The 26,419-nt window shown below is 43.8% G+C and overlaps 1 protein-coding gene across 4 annotated transcripts in view; it reads left to right on the top strand.

Annotated features, from left to right (window-relative positions):
- The window catches only part of LOC106570725 (NHS-like protein 3), a 113,570-nt gene that overhangs the window by 33,173 nt on the left and 53,978 nt on the right, over window positions 1-26,419 (top strand). Inside the window, exon 1 of one of the 4 annotated variants that reach the window (XM_014143208.3) lies at window positions 326-673. The exons of the other annotated variants lie outside the window; for them this stretch is intronic. Within the exon in view, the coding sequence (XP_013998683.3) occupies window positions 499-673 (175 nt within the window). The 5' untranslated portion in view covers window positions 326-498. Of the gene's footprint in view, window positions 1-325; window positions 674-26,419 lie in introns of those variants that run through there. 4 annotated transcript variants of the gene reach the window in all.

The following is a 26,419-nucleotide window of genomic DNA, read 5'->3' as shown; positions in this document are numbered from 1 at the left end:
TTCCAGGACCAGAGGGGTGTGAGTTCCAGGACCAGGGGGGTGTGAGTTCCAGGTCCAGGGGGGTGTGAGTTCCAGGACCAGGGGGGTGTGAGTTCCAGGACCAGGGGGGTGTGAGTTCCAGGACCAGGTGGAGGGTGAGTTCCAGGACCAGAGGGGTGTGAGTTCCAGGACCAGGGGGGTGTGAGTTCCAGGACAGGGGGGTGTGAGTTCCAGGACCAGGGGGGGTGTGAGTTCCAGGACCAGGGGGGGTGTGAGTTCCAGGACCAGGGGGGTGTGAGTTCCAGGACCAGGGGGGGGGTGAGTTCCAGGACCAGGGGGGTGTGAGTTCCAGGACCAGGGGGGGTGTGAGTTCCAGGACCAGGGGGGTGTGAGCTCCAGGACCAGGGGGGTGTGAGCTCTTGAAGAGGGACTATCCAGATGTTGCCTTTTGGGACACCTCCTTCACCTGGACTCTAGACCCCATGTAGGGGGGTGAGGATTACCCCGGATTCCTTCAACATGGGGAACAGCGTCCACAAGAACAAGAAGAGGGTCCCTGAAGCCCGCAACAGACCCTCTTCACACCTCAACCCTGACCCCCGCTCAGGCTCTAAACCTGGTCCAAACCCCAGCCCCCGCTCAGGGAACACCAAATCCTTCTGGCACTTTGGGCGGGTGGATAAACTCAAAACAGGTAGGACGATCTGGATGATCAGTGGGAATGTTTTGGGGGATTTAATTGATTTCAGCAGTCTGTGATGTCAGAAGCATGATGTCATCTGTCTTCTAGATCTTTCTTGAGAAAGTTCTATATTCCAATGTGTAAATGGTCATTATCTCTGGTTGTAGTAACGATGGTGTCAAAAGCATGAACAGCTGTTACCTTGTGGAGAGGAGACAAGCTGACTGTGTAACAATAGGAGGTAGCAGAAGTTACTGACGTTGATGTGAATGGGTCTGTGTAAAGATCCATGATATTGTGTGGTAGTTGATGTACTGACAGTGATGTGCGTGTATCTGTGTAAATATATTGTGTGTTTATATACACTACTTGACCAAAAGTATGTGGACACCTGCTCATCCATCATCTCATTCTAAAATCATTGGCATTAATATGGAGTTGGTCCCCCCCTTTGCTGCTATAACAGCCTCCACTCTTCTGGGAAGGCTTTCCACTAGATGTTGGAACATCGCTGCGGGGACTTGCTTCCATTCAGCCACAATAGCATTAGTTAGGTCGGGCGCTGATGTTGGATTAGGCCTGGCACGCAGTCGCCGTTCCAATTCATCCCAAAGGTGTTCTATGGGGTTGAGGTCAGGGCTCTGTGAAGGCCAGTCAAGTTCTTCCGCACTAATCTCGACAAACCATTTCTGTAAGGACCTCGCTTTGTGCACGGGGGCATTGTCATGTTGAAACAGGAAAAGGTATTCCCCAAACTGTTGCCACAAAGTTGGAAGCATAGAATCATCTAGAATGTCCTTGTATGCTACAGTGTTAAGATTTCCCTTCACTTGAACTAAGGGGTCTAGCCCTAACAATGAAAAACAGTCACAGACCATTATTCCTCCTCCACCAAACTTTACAGTTGGCACTATGCATTGGGGCAGGTAGCGTTCTCCTGGCATTTGCCAAACCCAGATTTGTCCGTCGTACTGCCAGATGGTGAAACATGATTCATCACTCCAGAGAACGTGTTTCCAATGCTCTAGAGTCCAATGGCAGCGAGCTTTACACCACTCCAGGTGAAGCTTGGCATTGTGCATGGTGATCTTAGGCTTGTGTGTAGCTGCTCGGCCATGGAAACCCATTTCATGAAGCTCCCGACGAACAGTTCTCTGTACTGAGTGTTGCAACCGAAGACAGAGAGGCAGTTTGTAACTCTGTAGTGAGTGTTGCAATTGATGTTTATATATCCTAATAACGGGACATTAAATACTGTAATATCTTGTGTTTCACTGAGTTGTGGCTGAACGACAACATTAATAACATACAGCTGGCGAGTTATACACTCTAACGGTAGGATAGAAGAGCAGCCTCTGGTAAGACACGGGGCGGGGGCCTATGCATATTTGTAAACAACAGCTGGTGGAACGATATCTAAGGAAGTCTCGAGGTTTTGCTCACCTGAGGTAGAGTATCTCATGATAAGCTGTAGACCACACTATCTACCTAGAGAGTTTTCATCTGTATTTTTCGTAGCTGTCTACATACCACCAGAGACCGATGCTGGCACTAAAACCACACTCAATAAGCCATTTCCCGTGTGGCTCAGTTGGTAGAGCATGGTGTTTGCAACGCCAGGGTTTTGGGTTCGATTCCCACGGGGGACCAGTACGAAAAACTTTTTTTTTTTAAATGTATGAAATGTATGCATTCACTACTGTAAATCGCTCTGGATAAGAGCATCTGCTAAATGACTAAAATGTAAAATGTAAAAATGTCTGTATACCGCCATCAGCAAACAGGAAAACGCTTATCCAGAGGCGGAGCTCCTAGTGGCCGGGGACTTTAATGCAGGGAAACTTAAATCAGTTGTACCTAATTTCTATCAGCATGTTAAATGTGCAACCAGGTGGAAAAGAACTCTAGACCACCTTTACTCCACACACAGAGACGTGTACAAAGCTCTCCATTTGGCAAATCTGACCATAATTCTACCGTCCTGATTCCTGCTTACAACCAAAAATTAAAGCAGGAAGCACCAGTGACTCAGTCTATAAAAAAAAGTGGTCAGATGAAGCAGATGCTAAACTACAGGACTGTTTTTCTAGCACAGACTGGAATATGTCCTGGGATTCTTCAGATGTCATTGAGGAGTACACCACATCAGTCACTGGCTTCATCAATAAGTGCATCGACGACGTCGTCCCACAGTGACTGTACGTACATACCCCAACCAGAAGCCATGGATTACAGGTAGAGTGTAGAGCTACCGCTTTCAAGGAACGGGACTCTAACCCGGAAGCTTATAAGAAATCCCACTATGAACCATCAAACAGGCAAAGCGTAAAAACAGGACTAAGATCAAATCGTACTACACCGGATCCAACACTCGTCGGATGTGGCAGGGCTTGCAAACTATTACAGACTACAAAGGGAAGTACAGCCAAGAGCTGCCCAGTGACACAAGCCTACCAGACAAGCTAAATAACTTCTATGCTCGCTTTGAGGCAAGTAACACTGAAACATGCATCAACTGTTCTGGACGACTGTGTGATCATGCTCTCCGCAGCCAATTTGAGTAAGACCTTTAAACTGGTCAACATTCACAAGGCCGCAGGGCCAGACAGATTACCAGGACATGTACTCCGAGCATGCGCTGACTAACAGGCAAGTGTCTTCACTGACATTTTAAACCTCTCTCTGACTGAGTCTGTAATACCAACATGTTTCAAGCAGACCACCATAGTCCCTGTGCCCAAGAACACAAAGGTAACCTGCCTAAATGACTATCGAACCGTAGCACGTCTGTAGCCATGAAGTGCTTTGAAAGGCTGGTAATGGCTCACATCAACACCATTATCCCAGAAACCCCAGACCCACTCCAAACTGCATACCGCCCAAACAGATCCACAGATGATGCAATCTCTATTGCACTCCACACTGCCCTTTCCCACCTGGACAAAAGGAACACCTACGTGAGAATGCTGTTCATTGACTACAGCTCAGCATTCAACACCATAGTGCCCTCAAAGCTCATCACTGAGCTAAGGACCCTGGGACTAAACACCTCATTTAGTCATTTGGATCATGGACTTCCTGACAGGCCGCCCCCAGGTGGTAAGGGTAGGTAACAACATATCCATCACGCTGATCGTCAACATGGGGCCCTCTCAGGGGTGCGTGCTCAGTCCCCTCCTGTACTCCTTGTTCACTCATGACTGCATGGCCAGGCACGACTCCAACACCATTAATAAGTTTGCCAATGACACAACAGTGTCAACACTGATCATGGACAACGATGAGACAGCCTATAGGGAGGAGGTCAGAGACCTGACCGTGTGGTGCAAGGACAACAACCTCTTCCTCAACGTGATCAAGACAAAGGACATGATTGTGGACTACAGGAAAAGGAGGACCGAGCACGCCCCCATTCTCATGGATGGGGCTGTAGTGGAGCAGGTTGAGAGCTTCAAGTTCCTTGGTGTCCACATCACCAACAAACTAACATGGCAACTGCTCGGCCTCCGACCGCAAGGCACTTCAGAGGGTAGTGCGTACGGCCCAGTGCATCACTGGGGCCAAGCTTCCTGCCATCCAGGACCTCTATACCAGGCGGTGTCAGAGGAAGGCCTCAAAGACCCCAGCCACCCCAGTCATAGACTGTTCTCTCTACTACCGCATGGCAAGCGGTACCGGAGTCCCAAGTCTAGGACAAAATGGCTTCTCAACAGTTTTTACCCCCAAGCCATAAGACTCCTGAACAGGTAACCAAATGGCTACCTGGACTATTTGCATTGTGTGCCCCCCCAACCCCTCCTTTTACACTGCTGCTACTCTCTGTTTATCTTATATGCATAGTCACTTTAACCATATCTACATGTACATACTACCTCAATCAGCCTGACTAACTGGTGTCTGTATATAGCCTTGCTACTCTTATTTTCAAATGTCTTTTTACTGTTGTTTTATTTCTTTACTTACCTACACACACACACACACACACACACACACACACCTTTTTTTTGTTGCACTATTGGTTAGAGCCTGTAAGTAAGCATTTCACTGTAAGGTCTACTACACCTGTTGTATTCAGCATTTCACTGTGAGGTCTACTACACCTGTTGTATTCAGCATTTCACTGTAAGGTCTACTACACCTGTTGTATTCAGCATTTCACTGTGAGGTCTACTACACCTGTTGTATTCAGCATTTCACTGTGAGGTCTACTACACCTGTTGTATTCAGCATTTCACTGTAAGGTCTACTACACCTGTTGTATTCAGCATTTCACTGTAAGGTCTACTACACCTGTTGTATTCAGCATTTCACTGTGAGGTCTACTACACCTGTTGTATTCAGCATTTCACTGTAAGGTCTACTACACCTGTTGTATTCAGCATTTCACTGTGAGGTCTACTACACCTGTTGTATTCAGCATTTCACTGTGAGGTCTACTACACCTGTTGTATTCGGCGCACGTGACAAATACATTTTTGATTTGATTTGAATATTACTTACAACAACAGAACAATAGAAACATGTATTACATAGCTACAGTAGAAACGAGGATGACATTGTCAATTAATGATGTCAACTTTATTTCTCTACTCCTCATCCTCATTGGGCCCCATTACACCAGTTTACACTTCCTCTTCCCTTCATTGGGGTCCCTGGGTCGCCGGATTGCCTGCTAGGGGTCCCTGGGTCGCCGGATTGCCTGGGACGGGGTCCCTGGGCAAGAAAAAGTTGAAGACCCCTGCCTTAGAGGATTGCGATATTCCAATGCTGATTCTTCCTTAGTCAGCTCTGAGGTCACTGCTTATTGGTCTAGTGTCTAAGAAAGGGAAAACACTGAGTTTGCTCCAAGTATCAGACTTCACTGTTCTGTTGGGTTGTTTCTCATGCAGACAGATGTATCAGACTGTTCTGTTGGGTTGTTTCTCATGCAGACAGATGTATCAGACTGTTCTGGTGGGTTGTTTCTCATGCAGACAGATGTATCAGACTGTTCTGTTGGGTTGTTTCTCATGCAGACAGATGTATCAGACTGTTCTGTTGGGTTGTTTCTCATGCAGACAGATGTCACAGACCACTGTTCTGGTGAGTTGTTTCTCATGCAGACAGATGTATCAGACTGTTCTGTTGGGTTGTTTCTCATGCAGACAGATGTCACAGACCACTGTTCTGGTGAGTTGTTTCTCATGCAGACAGATGTATTAGACTGTTCTGTTGGGTTGTTTCTCATGCAGACAGATGTATCAGACTGTTCTGTTGGGTTGTTTCTCATGCAGACAGATGTCACAGACCACTGTTCTGTTGGGTTGTTTCTCATGCAGACACATGTATCAGACTGTTCTGGTGGGTTGATTCTCATGCAGACAGATGTACTCTATGTTTTAGTTCTTTATGTCGCATGTGTTTGTGTGTGTGCGCACGTGTGTGTGCGCGTGTGTGCGTGTGTGTGCGCGCGTGCTTGCGTGTGTGTGTTTGTGGGTGGGTTTACCTTGTAGCCTAGGTGTGTCTATCTGGAGTGGAAAACTCTGCTAAATATGCCCCTGTGCTGATAAGTTTAATGTGAACCCTCTGAACACTCTTTCCCTGTAGATAAACCCCAAATACATTCACCTTCCACAACACTGCACTTTTCACAACTTTTCCGTTGATCCAGTCAACATTTCCGTTCTGATTCTGTTATCTGAACACATGTACAGATGTAGGAACTTCATTTGATCACTCTTTTGTTGCTGAGAATGAAATTCAAGCTTCTAGTGTATTCAAAGTTTTAAAATTATTCTAAAGTTTTTTAATTTCCCTTAACAAAAACTGCATCAACCCCTACAAAAAAAATCCATTAATTTACAATCCACATAATAATTCACATTTCCTTTTGCTGCAAAGATTATTTTCCAGCTGCAGCAAGTTGGCTCAAATGAAGATCCTACATCTGTATGTAGGAGAGTCTCTCTCCATGTGTAATGAATCCACTTATTTTAAGACCCAATGTTTTCCTGGAATGTTTTTACAATATTCAACCTCTGATGGAATTTCTTGTCTGTTGAGCCAGGATGCTCACGGTTTCCATGGTAATAAATCAACTTTGAACTCTGTTTTTTTTTTTTTACCATATAGGGCTATCTTCTGTATACCACCCCTACCTTGTCACAACACAACTGATTAGCTCAAACGCATTAAGAAAGAAAGAAATTCCACGTGCCAAGAGTGTGCAATGCTGTCATCAAGGCAAAGGTTGGCTACTTTGAAGAATCTCAAATATAAAATATAGTTTGATTTGTTTAACACCTTTTTTAGTTACTACGTAATTCCATCTGTGTTATTTCATAGTTTTGATGTCTTCACTTTTATTCTACAATGTAGAAAATAGTAAATAAAATAATGAAAAACCCATGAATGAGTAGGTGTGTCCAAACTTTTGACTGGTACTGTACATATCACTTTGTTTACCAGTAACGCTCATGTGATGTCATCTTGCCTGTAGGCCAACACAGCCTTGAGTTGTAAAGTTAAGCCAGGTGTCATCATTATGGTATATTGGATCACTTAATCAACACATAGTGATCCCACATTTCCTCCATTTTCTATCTACAGTATTGTCAGTACAGTTGATGAGTATCTTATCTTATGAGTACTTATCTTATCTTATGAGTACCTTATCTTATGAGTATCTTACCTCTTCTTACCTCTTCCACAGTCCTGTGTCTTTATGGACCTGGAGTGCTGGCATCCTGTCCCGTGTCTTTATGGACCTAGAGTGCTGACATCCTGTCCCGTGTCTTTATGGACCTGGAGTGCTGGCATCCTGTCCTGTGTCTTTATGGACCTAGAGTGCTGACATCCTGTCCCGTGTCTTTATGGACCTAGAGTGCTGGCATCCTGTCCTGTGTCTTTATGGACCTGGAGTGCTGGCATCCTGTCCCGTGTCTTTATGGACCTGGAGTGCTGGCATCCTGTCCCGTGTCTTTATGGACCTGGAGTGCTGGCATCCTGTCCCGTGTCTTTATGGACCTGGAGTGCTGGCATCCTGTCCCGTGTCTTTATGGACCTGGAGTGCTGGCATCCTGTCCTGTGTCTTTATGGACCTAGAGTGCTGGCATCCTGTCCCGTGTCTTTATGGACCTGGAGTGCTGACATCCTGTCCTGTGTCTTTATGGACCTAGAGTGCTGACATCCTGTCCCGTGTCTTTATGGACCTAGAGTGCTGGCATCCTGTCCTGTGTCTTTATGGACCTGGAGTGCTGGCATCCTGTCCTGTGTCTTTATGGACCTAGAGTGCTGGCATCCTGTCCCGTGTCTTTATGGACCTGGAGTGCTGACATCCTGTCCTGTGTCTTTATGGACCTGGAGTGCTGGCATCCTGTCCTGTGTCTTTATGGACCTAGAGTGCTGGCATCCTGTCCTGTGTCTTTATGGACCTGGAGTGCTGGCATCCTGTCCTGTGTCTTTATGGACCTGGAGTGCTGACATCCTGTCCCGTGTCTTTATGGACCTGGAGTGCTGACATCCTGTCCTGTGTCTTTATGGACCTGGAGTGCTGGCATCCTGTCCTGTGTCTTTATGGACCTAGAGTGCTGACATCCTGTCCTGTGTCTTTATGGACCTGGAGTGCTGACATCCTGTCCTGTGTCTTTATGGACCTGGAGTGCTGACATCCTGTCCCGTGTCTTTATGGACCTAGAGTGCTGGCATCCTGTCCCGTGTCTTTATGGACCTGGAGTGCTGGCATCCTGTCCCGTGTCTAACACTGTGTTGTTTAAATAGATTTGATTAAAGAGGAGAAGCTTTGTTTACGATGGAGACTTTGTTCATTGGCTGTGGCTAAAGGGATTTTATTTTGGGAGAGAAAATGTGCTTATTATGGATTTAGTTAGGTTTCACAATGAGATGGCAGTGCTTAGTACACTATTTCTCGATGCAGTCGGCACACAGACACATGTATGAACACACACACACACACACACACACACACACACACACACACAGAGAGAAAGAGAGATAGAGACACGTACGCATACTCTACAGTGCCGTGAGAAAAAGTTGTTAAAAAAGTTATGCTTTTGAATCATCTGTCCATAGAACATTCTTCCTGATGATCATCCCAGTGGTTCTTGGTGCCTTTTGGCAAACTAGAGTCAACTTTTTGGACGAGATGAGTCCCATTAGGTCTGGTCGAAAACCGAACACTGCATTCCACAGTAAGAACCTCATACCAGTGGTCCAGCATGGTGGTGGTAGTGTGATGGTTTGGGGATGCTTTGCTGCCTCAGGATCTGGATGACTTGCCTTAATAGTAAGGAACCATGAATTCTGCTCTGTATCAGAGAATTCTACAGGAGAATGTCAGGCCATCTGTTTGTGAGCTGAAGCTGAAGCACAGCTGGGTCATGCAGTAAGACAACAATCCAAAACACGCAATCAAGTCTACATGAAAATGGCTAAAAAAAAGCAATAAATTTGAAGTTTTGGAATGGCCTATTCAAAGTCCAGACCTAATCCCAATTGAGATGTTGTGGCAGGACTTGAAATGAGCAGTTCATGCTTGAAAACCCACAAATGTCACTGAGTTAAAGCAGTTCCGCATGGAAGAGTGGGTCAGAATTCCTCCACAGCGACGTGAGAGACTGATCAACAACTACAGGAAGTGGTTGGTTGGAGTCGTTGCAGCTAAAAGGTGACACAACCAGTTATTGACTGTAAGGAGGCAATTCCTTTTTTCACCTGGGGCATTGGGTGTTGCATAACTTTGTTTATGAAATAAGTTGTTATTTGTTCACTCAGGTTCCCTTTATCTAATGTTAGGTTTTGGTTGAAGATCTGATAACATCAAACCAAACTTTATTTGTCACATGCCGAATACAACAAGTGTAGACTTTACCGTGAAATGCTGACTTACAAGCCCTTAACCAACAGCGCAGTTCTAGAAGAAGAAAATATTTACCAAGTAGACTAAAATAAAAAGAAATAATAAAAAGTAACTAAATAAGAATAACAATAATGAAGCTACATACAGGGGGGCACCGATACAGAGTCAATGTGGAGACTATATACAGGGGGGTACCGATACAGAGTCCAATGTGGAGGCTATATACAGGGGGCACCGATACCGAGTCAGTGTGGAGGCTATATACAGGGGGTACCGGTACCAAGTCAGTGTGGAGGCTATATACAGGGGGTACCGGTACAGAGTCAATGTGGAGACTATATACAGGGGGTACCAGTACAGAGTCAATGTGGAGGCTATATACAGGGGGTACCGGTACAGAGTCAATGTGGAGACTATATACAGGGGGTACCGGTACAGAGTCAATGTGGAGGCTATATACAGGGGGTACCGATACAGAGTCAATGTGGAGGCTATATACAGGGGGTACCGGTACAGAGTCAATGTGGAGGCTATATACAGGGGGTACCGATACAGAGTCAATGTGGAGGCTATATACAGGGTGTTACGGTACAGAGTCAATGTGGAGGATATATACAGGGGGTACCGGTACAGAGTCAATGTGGAGGCTATATACAGGGGGTACCGGTACAGAGTCAGTGTGGAGGCTATATACAGGGGCTACCGATACAGAGTCAATGTGGAGGTTATATACAGGGGGTACCGGTACCGAGTCAATGTGGGGGGGTACAGGTTAGTTGAAGTAATCTGTACATGTAGGTGGGAGTGAAGTGACTATGCATAGATAATAAACAGCGAGTAGCAGCAGTGTACATGGGGGGGGGGGTGGCAATGTAAACTGTGCGGTGGCGGTTTTTATGAATTGTTCAGCAGTCTTATGGCTTGGGGGTAGAAGCTGTTGAGGAGCCTTTTGGTCCTTGACTTGGTGCTCCGGTACCGCTTGCCGTGCGGTAGCAGAGAAAAACAGACTATAACTTGGGTGACTGGAGTCTCTGACAAATCTTTGGGCCTTCCTCTGACACCGCCTATTATATAGGTCCTGGATGGCAGGAAGCTTGGCCCCAGTGATGTACTGGGCCATACGCAGTACCCTCTGTAGCACCTTACGGTCAGATGCCGAGCAGTTGCCATACCAGGCAGTGATGCAACCGGTCAGGATGCTCTCGATGGTGCAGCTGTAGAACCTTTTGAGGATCTGGGGACCCACGCCATCTGGGGACCCGTGCCACCTGGGGACCCGTGCCATCTGGGGACCCGTGCCATCTGGGGACCCATGCCATCTGGGGACCCGTGCCACCTGGGGACCCGTGCCACCTGGGGACCCGTGCCACCTGGGGACCCGTGCCATCTGGGGACCCGTGCCATCTGGGGATCCATGCCATCTGGGGATCCATGCCATCTGGGGACCCGTGCCATCTGGGGACCGTGCCATCTGGGGATCCATGCCATCTGGGGATCCATGCCATCTGGGGACCGTGCCATCTGGGGACCCGCGCCATCTGGGGACCCGCGCCAACATCCAGTACAAAAAATATGCAAAAGCAGAGAAAAATCAGAAAGGGGGAAAATACTTTTTCTCAGCACTGTATACACATATGCTCACACACACACTCTCTCTCTCTCTCTTTCACTTACCTCTCTCTCTCTCTCTCTTTCACTTACCTCTCTCTCTCTCTCTCACTTACCTCTCTCTCTCTCTCTCACTTACCTCTCTCTCTTTCCCTCTCTCTCTCTCTTTCCCTCTCTCTCTGGTTTCCAGTAAATGGATATAAAGTGCTCATCTGATGATGCCTTCCTTCCTCTGTCTCTCAGTCGTGTTTGTTGTGTGTATATGAGTGTATGTGTGTGTGTGTGTATATGAGTGTATGTGTGTGTGTGTGTGTATATGAGTGTATGTGTGTGTGTATATATGAGTGAGAGTGTGTGTATATATGAGTGAGAGTGTGTGTGTGTGTGTGTGTGTGTGTGTATATGAGTGAGTGAGAGTGTGTGTGTGTATATATGAGTGTGTATGTGTGAGTGAGTGAGTGAGTGAGTGAGTGCGCTGCCCATTCCAGGATCACAGACAAGGTCTTTTCATAGCTAATGTGTATGACATGATTCTGATGAGCAACAATCAAATGAACTCACAGTGGGGCTAAACTTCCTGATTTGGCCTCGTTTTTCGGCTTGGTCATTAATAAATGCAGCAGCCATGACTGAAGCCAAACTAGAGCAGGTCTTGAGTCTTAAAGTTGCCTAGGCTAGCTAGTCCTAGCCTACTTCTTTCGGCAATTATCTTCAGCAGGCTTGTGTGCAAACGTGGCAAAGTTGGTTTGACATTTGATAGCCTCTCTATGGGGCTAGTTAGGGACCGTCAGTAAATTGTAAATTGCACAATATTTTCATGTTGCAGATCTTTTAGTTGCCTCATTAAATGCTTTCAATATTTGTAAGTTAATTTCTACAATTTATAGTTGGTTTGAGGTTTTTAATAATGCTGGGAAATTTGGAGCTATTGACATTTAAATATATTGTCACATGTACGTTGTGTAATTTACTGATGGTCCCTAACTAGCCCCATAGTGATATTGAACGTCAAACCAAATTGACCATGGGCATTACGATCGGGTCGAGTGCTGTGCTTCGGATTGATGGTTACTTGGGTGCTACATGCTGTGGGCATGTGGGTAAGATTGAAATAAACTCATGCCAAGGAAAACTGTTACGGTACCCTTCATTCCAACATACCATTATTTTCCAATCATCACAAACATGTTTTGGCCGAGACTGACTTTATGATTAAAATGATCCTATTTTACACTTTATAGTCTATTTTGACCCTACAGTAAATGTTTCTGAGTCATATCGATGCCACATAGGGCGTTTTCAAAATGAAAATAGGTTTTTTAAGGTGCAGTTGCTCTTTAAGGACTTGGTGTTTTCACCCCTTGCCTTGTCCTCACTTCTCAATAAAACACATGTGAGTCATGTTGACAAAAAGCTAACACATTTAAACCTAGACAATGTATTAGCTTCTCCTGCTGTATAACTGTCTTCCTCTGATCTCGATTACCAAGCATCTCATGACTAGCTGTATCCATGAGAAAAAAAAGATGAATAAGATCAAATAAGAACAAGAGACGATTGTTTGTGCTTTAATGAATTTCTTAGAGGTTGTTGTTCCAGGAAATGTAAAGAGCGTAGAGTTCGAAATTATAGAACAGACATTCCCATTCAAAGGGAACATTTCCATCCTTATTTTATTGTAATTCTATGGTTGAGACCAGACAGTGGAATTACATGGTTCTGAGGTTCTCTTGGTGACCTCATGATGAAAAATGAACTGAAAATTCACCCTTCATTGGAGAAATTCGTTTTTCGGTGTTCATCAGTTGCTTTTCAGAATTGACTTACATCCATATTGACATCATTGAAGATGTCAGAGGCAATCAGATAGCAGGTGTGAGAATATTTTCAAGATAAATACACAACTCAGAGGACGAGAGTCAATAGAACAATAACGATCAATGGAAAGTGTTTTTTTCTGTAACAGGCGATTAATGATCAATGGGTCAGATACATGGGAGGAATTTCATTCCAGGACTCATAGCTACATGGCAAGTTCTCATTGGTCCAAATTGTTTACACATTGAACCTGAAACAGGATACTTGTTATTTGGCCATTGGCCCAGTTTTATTGCAAGGAATTCTAATTGGTCATCCACAGGCTAGGGCTGGGTTATAAACTTTATCCTGTCCCTGTGTTCACTGGAGAGAATCACTGAAGAGAATCACTGAGGACAGAATCACTGAGGACAGAATCACTGAGGATAGGGGAGAATGAACATCTACCTCTCAGCATAACATCTCCTATTTGAATAAACCAATTTTTCTCCTCCTGATTTGCTATTTGGGGTCTGTGTTATTGAAGAGTAACGTCAACTGCTAACACAGGTGAAACATCTGTCTGTCCATCCGTCCTTCCGACATCTCCCAAACAATCTGTCAAGATGTCATTGTAAACAGACAACAATCTTGTATGACCATCTGCAAGAGTGAAATTAGTAATTTAACCACAAGATAAAGAAAACATGGCCAGAAAACATCAGTTTTCAACGATGGACAAAGCCGATCGTCAGTAGACTGAGCTTTCAGTAGAGTGACCCGTTCAGATCTCTGAAACCAGAAATGTACGACACAGTAAGGACACTGCTCCTCACTTCATGACACAGAAAGGACACTGCTCCTCACTTCATGACACTGCTCTCCACTTCATGACATAGTAAGGACACTGCTCTCCACTTCATGACACAGTAAGGACACTGCTCCTCACTTCATGACATAGTAAGGACACTGCTCCCCACGTCATGTGATCAGAAAATAAATATGTCACATGACTTCTCTACCTGTTTCCTCCAGCATCTTCACAAGGTCCTTTGCTGTAGTTCTGGGATTGATTTGCACTTTTCGCACCAAAGTACGTTTATCTCTAAGAGACAGAACGCGTCTCCTTCCTGAGCGGTATGACGGCAGCGTGGTCCCATGGTGTTTATACTTGCATACTATTGTTTGTACAGATGAACGTGGTACCTTCAGGCGTTTGGAAATTGCTCCCAAGGGTGAACCAGACTTGTGGAGGTCTACACATTTTTTCTGAAAATGTTTTGATTTTTCCATGAGGTCAAGCAAAGAGGCACTGAGGTTGAAGGTAGGCCTTGAAATAAATCCACAGGTACACCTCCAATTAACTCAAATGATGTAAATTAGTCTATCAGAAGCTTCTAAAGCCATGACATCATTTTCTGGAATTTTCCAAGCTGTTTAAAGGCACAGTCAACTTAGTGTATGTAAACTTCTGACCCACTGGAATTGTGATACAGTGAATTATAAGTGAAATAATCTGTCTTTAAATAATTGTTGGAAAAATGACTTGTGTCATGAAAAAGTAGATGTCCTAACCGACTTGCCAAAACTATAGTTTGTTAACAAGAAATTTGTGGAGTGGTTGAAAAACGAGTTTTAATGACTCCAACCTAAGTGTATGTAAACTTCCGACTTCAACTGTACTTCCACTGTACCGTCATCCAGCCCTGAAGTTTTCCCAGACTTAAAGGCTTTAATTGCATCAAGAAGTTCCTCCTCTGTAATTTGGCCTTCACATGAGTCTTTCTGTACACGTGTTAATTTTACATTATTAATAGAAAGAAAAAACATACAATTATCTTTGGTTAGTGGAGATGGAAGAGACTGAAATGAAAACATATGCTTAAAGTACTTTACTTCCTCTTTCAAAATATCATTTGGTGAAACATAGGTGACTCATTTCAGCAAATGATTTTTGGTAGCATTTCTATGTTGAAGATTAGAAAATAATTGTATGCATTTTTCCCCATATTCCATCTGGTCTTGCTTTATTTTTATAATTTATTACACTTGATCTTTCTTGAATAAATTCCTCCATTTCTTTTTGTGTTTCCTCTAACTTACTCTGAGCCTCGATGGTAAAGTTTTTATTGCTATCTATCTGTTCTGTTAGTGTCACGTCCTGACCATAGAAAGCTGTCATTTTCTATGATAGAGTAGGTCAGGGCGTGACAGGTTTTTTCTTCTAGTTTAGATTTTCTATGTTGTTATGTTCTAGTTTTTGTATTTCTATGTTGATGTTTTTTTTGGGGGGATGATCTCCAATTAGAGGCAGCTGGTCATCATTGTCTCTAATTGGAGTTCATACTTAAGTAGTTGTTTTTCCCCAACTGGGTTTGTGGGAGATTGTTTTTGAGTTAGTGTATGTTGCACCTCTTTGTCACGGTTTGTTGTTCTTTAGTTTATTTGTGTATCTTGCATAGTTTCACAGTTCAATAACATTTGTGGAACGATACACAGGCTGCCCTTTGGTCCGGTCCTTCCGACGAACGACGTGACAGTTAGACCTTCTATATCCTTTGTTAGTATGGAGTCTTCTCACCTAAATAGCTCTTGTTTTAGAGATGAGTACTGAATTGCATGGCCTCTAAAGGCACATTTACTAGTGTCCTATACAATGAGGGAAAAGGAGAGGGATTGATTTCAGCCTCCATATATCCACTAGTTCCAATATATCCATGATATTCCTGATTTCCTTTAAGAGCGTGAGGGGATAGTTTGTAGTGTGATTTCCTTTACGGCTCATTGAGGTATTTAAAACCGTATTATAATCTCCCACCGTAATAATAGTCTTGTATTGCTTATAGGGTTGATCAGTTATAGATACTTTCAAAGAAGTGTGGATCATCATTATTTGGACCGTATAGGTTAATGAGACATATCTGTTTATGGTCCAATAACATACAGTTGAAGTCGGAATTTTACATACATTTTAGCCAAATACATTTAAACTCAGTTTTTCACAGTTCCTGACATTTAATCCCAGTAAAAATTCCCTGTCTTAGGTCAGTTAGGACCACCACTTTATTTTAAGAATGTGAAATGTCAGAATAATAGTAGAGAATTATTTATTTCAGCTTTTATTTCTTTCATCACATTCCCATTGGGTCAGAAGTTTAAATACACTCAATTAGTATTTGGTAGCATTGCCTTTAAATTGTTTAACTTGGGTCAAACGTGTCGGGTAGCCTTCATGCATTTGGATATTGCTCCCAAGGATGAACCAGACTTGTGGAGGTCTACAATTTTTTTTCTGAGGTCTTGGCTGATTTCTTTTGATTTTTCCATGATGTCAAGCAAAGAGGCACTGAGCCTTGAAATACATCCACAGGTACACCTCCAATTGACTCAAATGATGTCCATTAGCCTATCAGAAGCTTCTAAAGCCATGACATCATTTTCTGGAATTTTCCAAACTGTTTAAAGACACAGTCAACTTAGTGTATGTAAACTTCTGACCCACTGGAATTGTGGTACAGTGAATTATAAGTGAAATAATCTGTCTGTAAACAATTGTTGGAAAAATTACTTCTGTCATGCACAAAGTAGATGTCCTAACTGACTTGTCAAAACTATAGTTTGTTATTAACAAGAAATTTGTGGAGTGGTTGAAAACCGAGTTTTAATGACTCCAACCTAAGTGCATGTGAACTTCCGACTTCAATTGTATTGTCACGATTGTCGTAAGGTGTAGACCAAAACGCAGCGGGAAAATGTATACTCATCTTCTTTTATAATTTGAAGAAGGAAAAACAAAATAAACACGTATACAAAACAAACGACTCCAAACAGTCCCGTCAGGTGCAACAAACACTAAACCAGGAAACAACTACCCACAAACCCCCATCGAACAAACACCCCTATAAATAGGACCTTCAATCAGAGGCAACGAGAAGCAGCTGCCTCCAATTGAAGGTCAACCCAATAAACACCACATAGAAATAGAAAATTGGAAATAACATAGAAATACACTAACATAGAACATAACCCAAACAACCCTAAACAAACTACAATAACAAACAGCCCCTTTACTGGTCAGGACGTGACATGTATGTAAAATAATCCATCTACCTTGAGGATCTGTTTGGACAATTTGCACATTTATATCAAAATTACTGTTAATTAAAACCATCACCCCTTCTGAATTTCTTTGCCCCATGGGAGAAATATATTTCGCCCCCCCAGACCATTTTCCACTCACCTTCATCTAAAATTGTTGAATGAGTTTCCTGTAAACAATAGATATTACATTCCTTCTCTTTTAGCCAGGTAAATACTGATCGTCTTTTCTTATTATCTGCTAAGCCTTTACAATTATAACTGGCTATACTAATTTCACCATTTACCATAATGAGGTACAAGTTTCAAATATATTTATCAGAATATATGTTTGTAAACTCACCTTTAAAAAGTACCATAGTGATTGAGTGTCCATATAGCTGTACCATGATATTTGCACTGCTACTGTAACGGCCGTCGTATGTAGTAGACCAAGGCGCAGCGGGTTGAGTGCTCATTTTAACTTTTATTGAACACTTAAATAACATAACAAGAAAACGAACGGACGCACAGTATTGCAGGCTAAACACAGCAGTGCAAAAACAACTTCCCACAAAAGACAGGTGGAAAAAGGGCTACCTAAGTATGACTCCCAATCAGCAACAACGATGTACAGCTGTTCCTGATTGAGAGCCATACCAGGCCAACACAAAGAAATACACAACATAGAAAAACCATAGAAATACAAAACATGGAACAATACCCAAAAACCCTGGAACACATAAAACAAACACCCCTCTTACATAAATACATACCCCAACAAACCCCGAACCACATAAAACAAACACCCCCTGCCACGTCCTGACCAAACTACAATAACAAATATCCCCTTTACTGGTCAGGACATGACAGCTACTAAGTAAACCTCCAATTGTTCCCCACTATTCCACCCGCTAAAAGCCCTCCCCATCTCAAGTTGGGTTGTCATCCTAGCGACCGGCCGAGAGACCGGGTCCCTTCCTTGGAAAAGAGCAGACAAAACAAAGGAGATGATTGTGGACTTCAGGAAACAGCAGAGGGAGCACCCCCCTATCCACATCGACGGGACAGTAGTGGAAAGGGTAGAAAGTTTTAAGTTCCTCGGCGTACACATCACGGACAAACTGAAATGGTCCACCCACACAGACAGCGTGTTGAAGAAGGCGCACCAGCACCACTTCAACCTCAGAAGGCTAAAGAAATTCAGCTTGTCACCAAAAACACTCAAAACCTTTTACAGATGCACAATCGAGAGCATCCTGTCGGGCTGTATCACTGCCTGGTACGGCAACTGCTCCGCCCATAACCGGAAGGCTCTCCAGAGGATAGTGAGGTCTGCACAACGCATCACCGGGGGCAAACTACCTGCCTTCCAGGACACCTACACCACCCGATGTCACAGGAAGGCCAAAAAGATCATCAAGGACCACAACCACCCGAGCCACTGCCTGTTCACCCCGCTATCATCCAGAAGGCGAGGTCAGTACAGGTGCATCAAAGCAGGGAACGAGAGACTGAAAAACAGCTTCTATCTCAAGGCCATCAGACTGTTAAACAGCCATCACTAACATTGAGTGGCTGCTGCCAACATACTGACTCAACTCCAGCCACTTTAATAAAGGAACAAATGTATGTAATAAATGTATCACTAACCACTTTAAACAATGCCACTTTATATAATGTTTTATATAACATACCCTACATTACTCATCTCATATGTATATACTGTACTCGATACCATCTACTGCATCTTGCCTATGCTGTTCTATACCATCACTCATTCATATATATGTATATGTTCATATTCTTATTAATTCCTTTACACTTCTGTGTATAAGGTAATTGTTGTGAAATTGTTAGGTTAGATTACTCGTTGGATATTACTGCATTGTCGGAACTAGAAGCACAAGCATTTCACTACACTCGCATTAACATCTGCTAACCATGTGTACGTGACAAATACAATTTGATTTGATTTGACAGTGAAACCCACAGAACAGAAGCAGCTCAACCTCCAAATATATATATATATAATATAATATAATATATATATAGCTATTAAAATGTGTATATATATATATATATATACACACATTTTAATATATATATATATATATACACATTTTAATAATATATATATATAGATTAAAAATCCTGCCTATCTTAATTTCCATAATTAACAAATACAATTTGTAATAATGTAGGCAGTTCATACAAAGGATTGTTACCTATAACCAGGATTGCCAATACAATTTTTTTTTTTTTTCAAGCAAATATTATTTTAGCATAATATTATTGTGATTCATCCTATATCGTCCTAACATCTTTACTCCCTAGCAACAGTTGTGGGATACACACACACACACACACGACACACACACACACACACACACACACACACACACACACACACACACACACACACACACACACACACACACACACACACACACACACACACACACACACACACACACACACACTGGTCCCCCTTAGTGACCGTATTCTCAAGCATCTCTGTGCAGTCAGACATTTTAATATTTTGCTCCCCCTCTGATTGTCCGTGTGTGACCCCCTCCCCATGGGTTACTGTAGCTAGTGTTGCCAGCTCTGCCACTGCCTGGGTGGGGGCACCCCACCGGGACTCCCGCCGGCAAGGTACAAGGTCGTCAAGGTTCTCATTAGCAGCTTGGAGAATGTCCTTGTATATTACGCTCTCCTATCAGGGGGCTTTGGCTTTGAAGCACCAACCCTGCCAGGCAGACTCATAATCTTGAGAGGGCAGTGCTGCTTTAGTAGGTCTCTGACCACATTCATCTTTCTGATTTGGTTGTGTACAGGCTACTTGCATTAGGCCCATAAAACATTTAAGGACTTCTCCTTAGCGTATGGGTCTCTCAGGTGGGTGTTTTGGGTATAAGGTTAGGGACCGTTCCATCATGATAGGACAATAAATAAATAAACTGTGTTTATCATTTATTTTAAAATGTATATTCCATATCTGCACACAATTGAAAGTTCTCTCTGTCACAAGCCCTGCTCACGAACACACATGGGCTCTGGGATTTACAACCGTTATGCTTTTCACTCACTGAACTCCACGCTTTTCCAAACATAAAAACACACACCCCACCATCTATCACAATACACACACACCATCTATCACAATACACACACACCATCTATCACAATACACACACACCATCTATCACAATACACACACACACCCCACCATCTATCACAATACACACACACCATCTATCACAATACACACACACCATCTATCACAATACACACACACACCCCACCATCTATCACAATACACACACACCATCTATCACAATACACACACACCATCTATCACAATACACACACACCATCTATCACAATACACACACACCATATATCACAATACACACACACACCCCACCATCTATCACAATACACACACACCATCTATCACAATACACACACACCATCTATCACAATACACACACACACCCCACCATCTATCACAATACACACACCATCATATATCACAATACACACACACCATCTATCACAATACACACACACCATCTATCACAATACACACACACCATCTATCACAATACACACACACCATCTATCACAATACACACACACCATCTATCACAATACACACACACCATATATCACAATACACACACACACCCCACCATCTATCACAATACACACACACCATCTATCACAATACACACACACCATCTATCACAATACACACACACACCCCACCATCTATCACAATACACACACCATCATATATCACAATACACACACACCATCTATCACAATACACACACACCATCTATCACAATACACACACACCATCTATCACAATACACACACACACCCCACCATCTATCACAATACACACACACCATCTATCACAATACACACACACCATCTATCACAATACACACACACACCCCACCATCTATCACAATACACACACCATCATATATCACAATACACACACACCATCTATCACAATACACACACACCATCTATCACAATACACACACACCATCTATCACAATACACACACACCATCTATCACAATACACACACACACCCCACCATCCATCACAATACACACACACACCCCACCATCTATCACAATACACACACCATCTATCACAATACACACACACCATCTATCACAATACACACACACCATCTATCACAATACACACACACCATATATCACAATACACACACACACCATCATATATCACAATACACACACACCATCTATCACAATACACACACACCCCACCATCTATCACAATACACACACACCATCTATCACAATACACACACACCATCATATATCACAATACACACACACCATCTATCACAATACACACACACACCATCTATCACAATACACACACACCATCTATCACAATACACACACACACCATCTATCACAATACACACACCCCACCATCTATCACAATACACACACACCATCTATCACAATACACACACACCATCTATCACAATACACACACCCCACCATCTATCACAATACACACACACCCCACCATCCATCACAATACACACCCCACCATCCATCACAATACACACACACCATCCATCACAATACACACACACCCCACCATCTATCACAATACACACACACCCCACCATCTATCACAATACACACACACCATCTATCACAATACACACCCCACCATCTATCACAATACACACACACCCCACCATCTATCACAATACACACACACCATCTATCACAATACACACCCCACCATCTATCACAATACACACACCCCACCATCTATCACAATACACACACACCATCCATCACAATACACACACACCATCCATCACAATACACACACACACCATCCATCACAATACACACACACCATCTATCACAATACACACACACACACCATCTATCACAATACACACACACCATCTATCACAATACACACACACCATCCATCACAATACACACACACCATCCATCACAATACACACACACCATCCATCACAATACACACACACCATCCATCACAATACACACACACACCATCCATCACAATACACACACACCATCCATCACAATACACACACACACCATCTATCACAATACACACCATCCATCACAATACACACACACACACCATCTATCACAATACACACACACCATCTATCACAATACACACACACCATCCATCACAATACACACACACCATCCATCACAATACACACACACACACCATCCATCACAATACACACACACACACCATCCATCACAATACACACACACACACACCCATCCATCACAATACACACACACACACCATCCATCACAATACACACACACCATCCATCACAATACACACACACCATCCATCACAATACACACCCAAATTCAACTTAATAAGAACACATCGTCCATCTCAAGAGGTTCAATTAAAAAAAACATTATAGTAAGTACCAAAAAAAGTAACAGGGTTGATCATAACAGGGTTGACTGTAACAGGGTTGACTGTAACAGGGTTGACTGTAACAGGGTTGACTGCGGGACTGTAACAGGGTTGACTGTAACAGGGTTGACTGTATCAGGGTTGACTGTAACAGGGTTGACTGTAACAGGGTTGACTGTAACAGGGTTGACTGTATCAGGGTTGACTGTAACAGGGTTGACTGTATCAGAGTTGACTGTATCAGGGTTGACTGTAACAGGGTTGACTGTAACAGGGTTGACTGTATCAGGGTTGACTGTATCAGGGTTAACTGTATCAGGGTTGACTGTAACAGGGTTGACTGTAACAGGGTTGACTGTAACAGGGTTGATTGTAACAGGGTTGACTGTAACAGGGTTGACTGTATCAGGGTTGACTGTATCAGGGTTGACTGTAACAGGGTTGACTGTAACAGGGTTGACTGTAACAGGGTTGACTGTATCAGGGTTGTCTGTAACAGAGTTGACTGTATCAGGGTTGACTGTATCAGGGTTGTCTGTGACAGGGTTGACTGTATCAGGGTTGACTGTAACAGGGTTGACTCTAACAGGGTTGACTCTAACAGGGTTGACTGTAACAGGGTTGACTGTATCAGGGTTGACTGTATCAGGTTTGACTGTATCAGGGTTGACTGTAACAGGGTTGACTGTATCCGGGTTGACTGTATCAGGGTTGTCTGTAACAGGGTTGACTGTAACAGGGTTGACTGTATCAGGGTTGACTGTATCAGGATTGACTGTATCAGGGTTGACAATTTCATCTTAAATCAGCCATAAATCCACTTGTGACAGGGGGAATGGAAGCTTGTTCTGTGCAACAAGGAGGGGCAATTTGAGATGTACCTGTAGAAGTGTGACCTTACTTTCCACACCACAGCTGATCCAGGAAGACATGGATCTCTTAAACTGTGGCTCCTGGTGGGGTGGACTTGACGACCCCTAGTCTGGCTCAACTAGGACAGGGTCTATGGCTCTGTCCCAAATGGCACCCTATTCCGTATCCAGTGCACTGCATTTGTCCAGAGCCCTATGGGCCCTCCTAAAACATAGTGCACTAGATAGGGCCCTGGTCAAAAGTAGTGCACTAGATAGGGAATAGAGTGTCATTTGGGATGTAATCTATGTGAGACAGGCAGGAAGACAGACAGGAGGACAGACAGGCAGGAAGACAGACAGGAAGACAGACAGACAGGCAGGAAGACAGACAGGCAGACAGGCAGGCAGACAGGCAGGAAGACAGGCAGGAAGACAGATAAGTAGGAAGACAGGCAGGAAGACAGACAGTCAGGAAGACAGACAGACAGGCAGACAAGCAGGAAGACAGGCAGGAAGACAGATAAGTAGGAAGACAGAAAGACAGACAGGCAGGAAGACAGACAGACAGGCAGGAAGACAGACAGACAGACAGAAAGACAGACAGGCAGGAAGACAGACAGTCAGACAGGCAGGAAGACAGACAGGCAGACAGGCAGGAAGACAGGCAGGCAGACAAGCAGGCAGGAAGACAGACAGACAGGCAGGAAGTACCATAAATGAGAGCATTAAGAGGTTTAAGTGGAGACCTGGGGGCTTTAGACCTGCCCTGTCCTGCTGGATGTCTGGGGGGGAAACTATAGGAAGCATAACTAACCACTCATCAACTCATTAATCATCATCGACTCCATTACAATGCCTTGAGATTACTGACGAAGTGGTCCTCTGGTACTCTAGCTTCCAGTCTGTCTGACTCTGTCTTTATCCCTCTCGCTTTCTGTATGAATCTGTTTCAACCGTTCACTTTCCTTCTTTCTCATTATGTTTCTATATTTAATATCCCTTCACAGTGTCCCCTTCACAGTGTCCCCTTCACAGTGTCCTAAAACTGAATGTCTGTCATTATGTACCTGTCCAGCATGTTACTGTCCAGCATGTTACTGTCCAGCATGTTACTGTCCAGCATGTTACTGTCCAGCGTGTTACTGTCCAGTGTGTTACTGTCCAGCATGTTACTGTCCAGTGTCTTCCATGAACCAAACGTCATCCATAATGGTGTGATTCTATATCCTCGGCCACTAGATATAAACACCATGGTGACGAAGCACTGCCCGTCTCATCGAATCTATTAAGTCAATCGATGCGTGATGTCATAGACACGAGCTAAAGTCATGTTTATTTTTGTTGCCATATGAGATTCCAGAGAAAGTGTCCAATAGAGGGGATTTGTGTTAATTAACGTCTGGCCTCCCACTGGCGTCCCTCCCTGGTTAATACCACCCTTCCCCTTGGTAATACTTTTCTTTACTGTATGAGTGTGTTCCAAATGACACCGTATTCACCTATGTAGAGCACTACTTTTGGGGCCCATAGAGATCTGGTCAAAAAAGTAGTGCACTAGATTGTAGGGGATATGGGTGTCATTTGGAATGCGAGACCTGCGTGGCAGGTGACCTCGTAACTCAGTCCCACTGTAACATAGAGCAGGGTTGGGGCAATGCATTTAACAGGCCTGTGTGTGTGTGTGTGTGTGTATGTGTATGTGTATGTGTATGTCTATGTGTGTGTGTGTGTGTGTGTGTGTGTGTGTGTGTGTGTGTGTGTGTGTGTGTGTGTGTGTGTGTGTGTGTGTGTGTGTGTGTTTGTGTGTGTGTGTGTGTGTGTGTGTGTGTGTGTGTGTGTGTGTGTGTGTGTGTGTGTGTGTGTGTGTGTGTGTGTGTGTGTGTGTTTGTGTGTGTGTGTGTGTGTGTGTGTGTGTGTGTGTGTGTGTGTGTGCGTGCTACATTTGAACCCTCTCCATTACCGTACAGTTTCATGGTAAAGAGAGAGAGAGAGAGAGAAAGAGGGGGGGAGAGACAGGGAGAAAGAGAGATGGGGGGAGAGAGAGTGGGGGAGAGACAGAGAGAAAGACAGAGAGAGAGATGGGGGGGAGAGAGAGCGAGAGAGAGAGGGGGGGAGGGGGGAGAGAGAGAGAGAGAGGAGAGAGAGAGAGGGGGGGGAGGGGGAGAGAGAGGGAGAGGGGAAAGAGAGAGGGGAGAGAGAGAAAGAGAGAGAGAGAGAGAGAGGGGGGGAGGGGGAGAGAGAGAAAGAGAGAGAGAGAGGGGGGAGGGAGAGGGAGAGAGAGAGAGAGAGAGAGAGAGAGAGAGAGAGGGGAGGGGGAGAGAGAGGGAGAGGGAGAGGGGAAAGAGAGAGGGGAGAGAGAGAGAGAGAGAGAGAGAGAGAGAGAGAGAGAGGGGGGGGGGAGGGGGAGAGAGAGAAAGAGAGAGAGAGAAGGGGGGAGGGGGAGAGAGAGAGAGAGAGAGAGAGCGAGAGAGAGAGGGGGGGAACAGGGAGAGAGAGAGAGAGAGAGAGAGAGAGAGAGAGAGAGGAGTGACTGACATTTAAAACCCAAACCTAGATCCAATGATGTGTATAAATTAGGGCTGTATTTCCGCCACATGAAACATGACCGTAGTCAAGTTCCACTCGACCGTTGAGTATTTGATTTTGAATAGCCTTGTAATGGGTCATTTATTTTATATTTTCATCATTAAACGGCTGCCACATTACCTTCAGTTACAGAATATCTCACCACCAGGCGTTTCCATCTCAAACCTCAGTTTCACACCCTAGCTTTCAACTGGATAATATTTATTTGTGTAAATATTCTCCGGTTCACATACATTTTATACTGCCATCCCACATTCTTTATGAAAATGTATAACACTCCAAAATATACCGTAACCCTAAAGATCTTTATTTATTAAATGCATTTAATTTCTCCTTCATTTATTTATCAAGCGCACAGAGAGGGGCTGTCAACAGTTTAATTAAATATGTTTTCTTTGTGAATTTTGTTTTACTATCTATATTCCTGAGCAGATTTCACTTGGTTTCCCAAATGAAGCACAGGGTTGAGGAGACC

Source organism: Salmo salar, chromosome 14, assembly GCF_965601325.2.
Source record: "Salmo salar chromosome 14, fSalSal1, whole genome shotgun sequence".
In the NCBI taxonomy this organism is placed as follows: Eukaryota; Metazoa; Chordata; class Actinopteri; order Salmoniformes; family Salmonidae; genus Salmo; species Salmo salar.
This window is presented reverse-complemented; position numbering and strand designations above follow the sequence as displayed.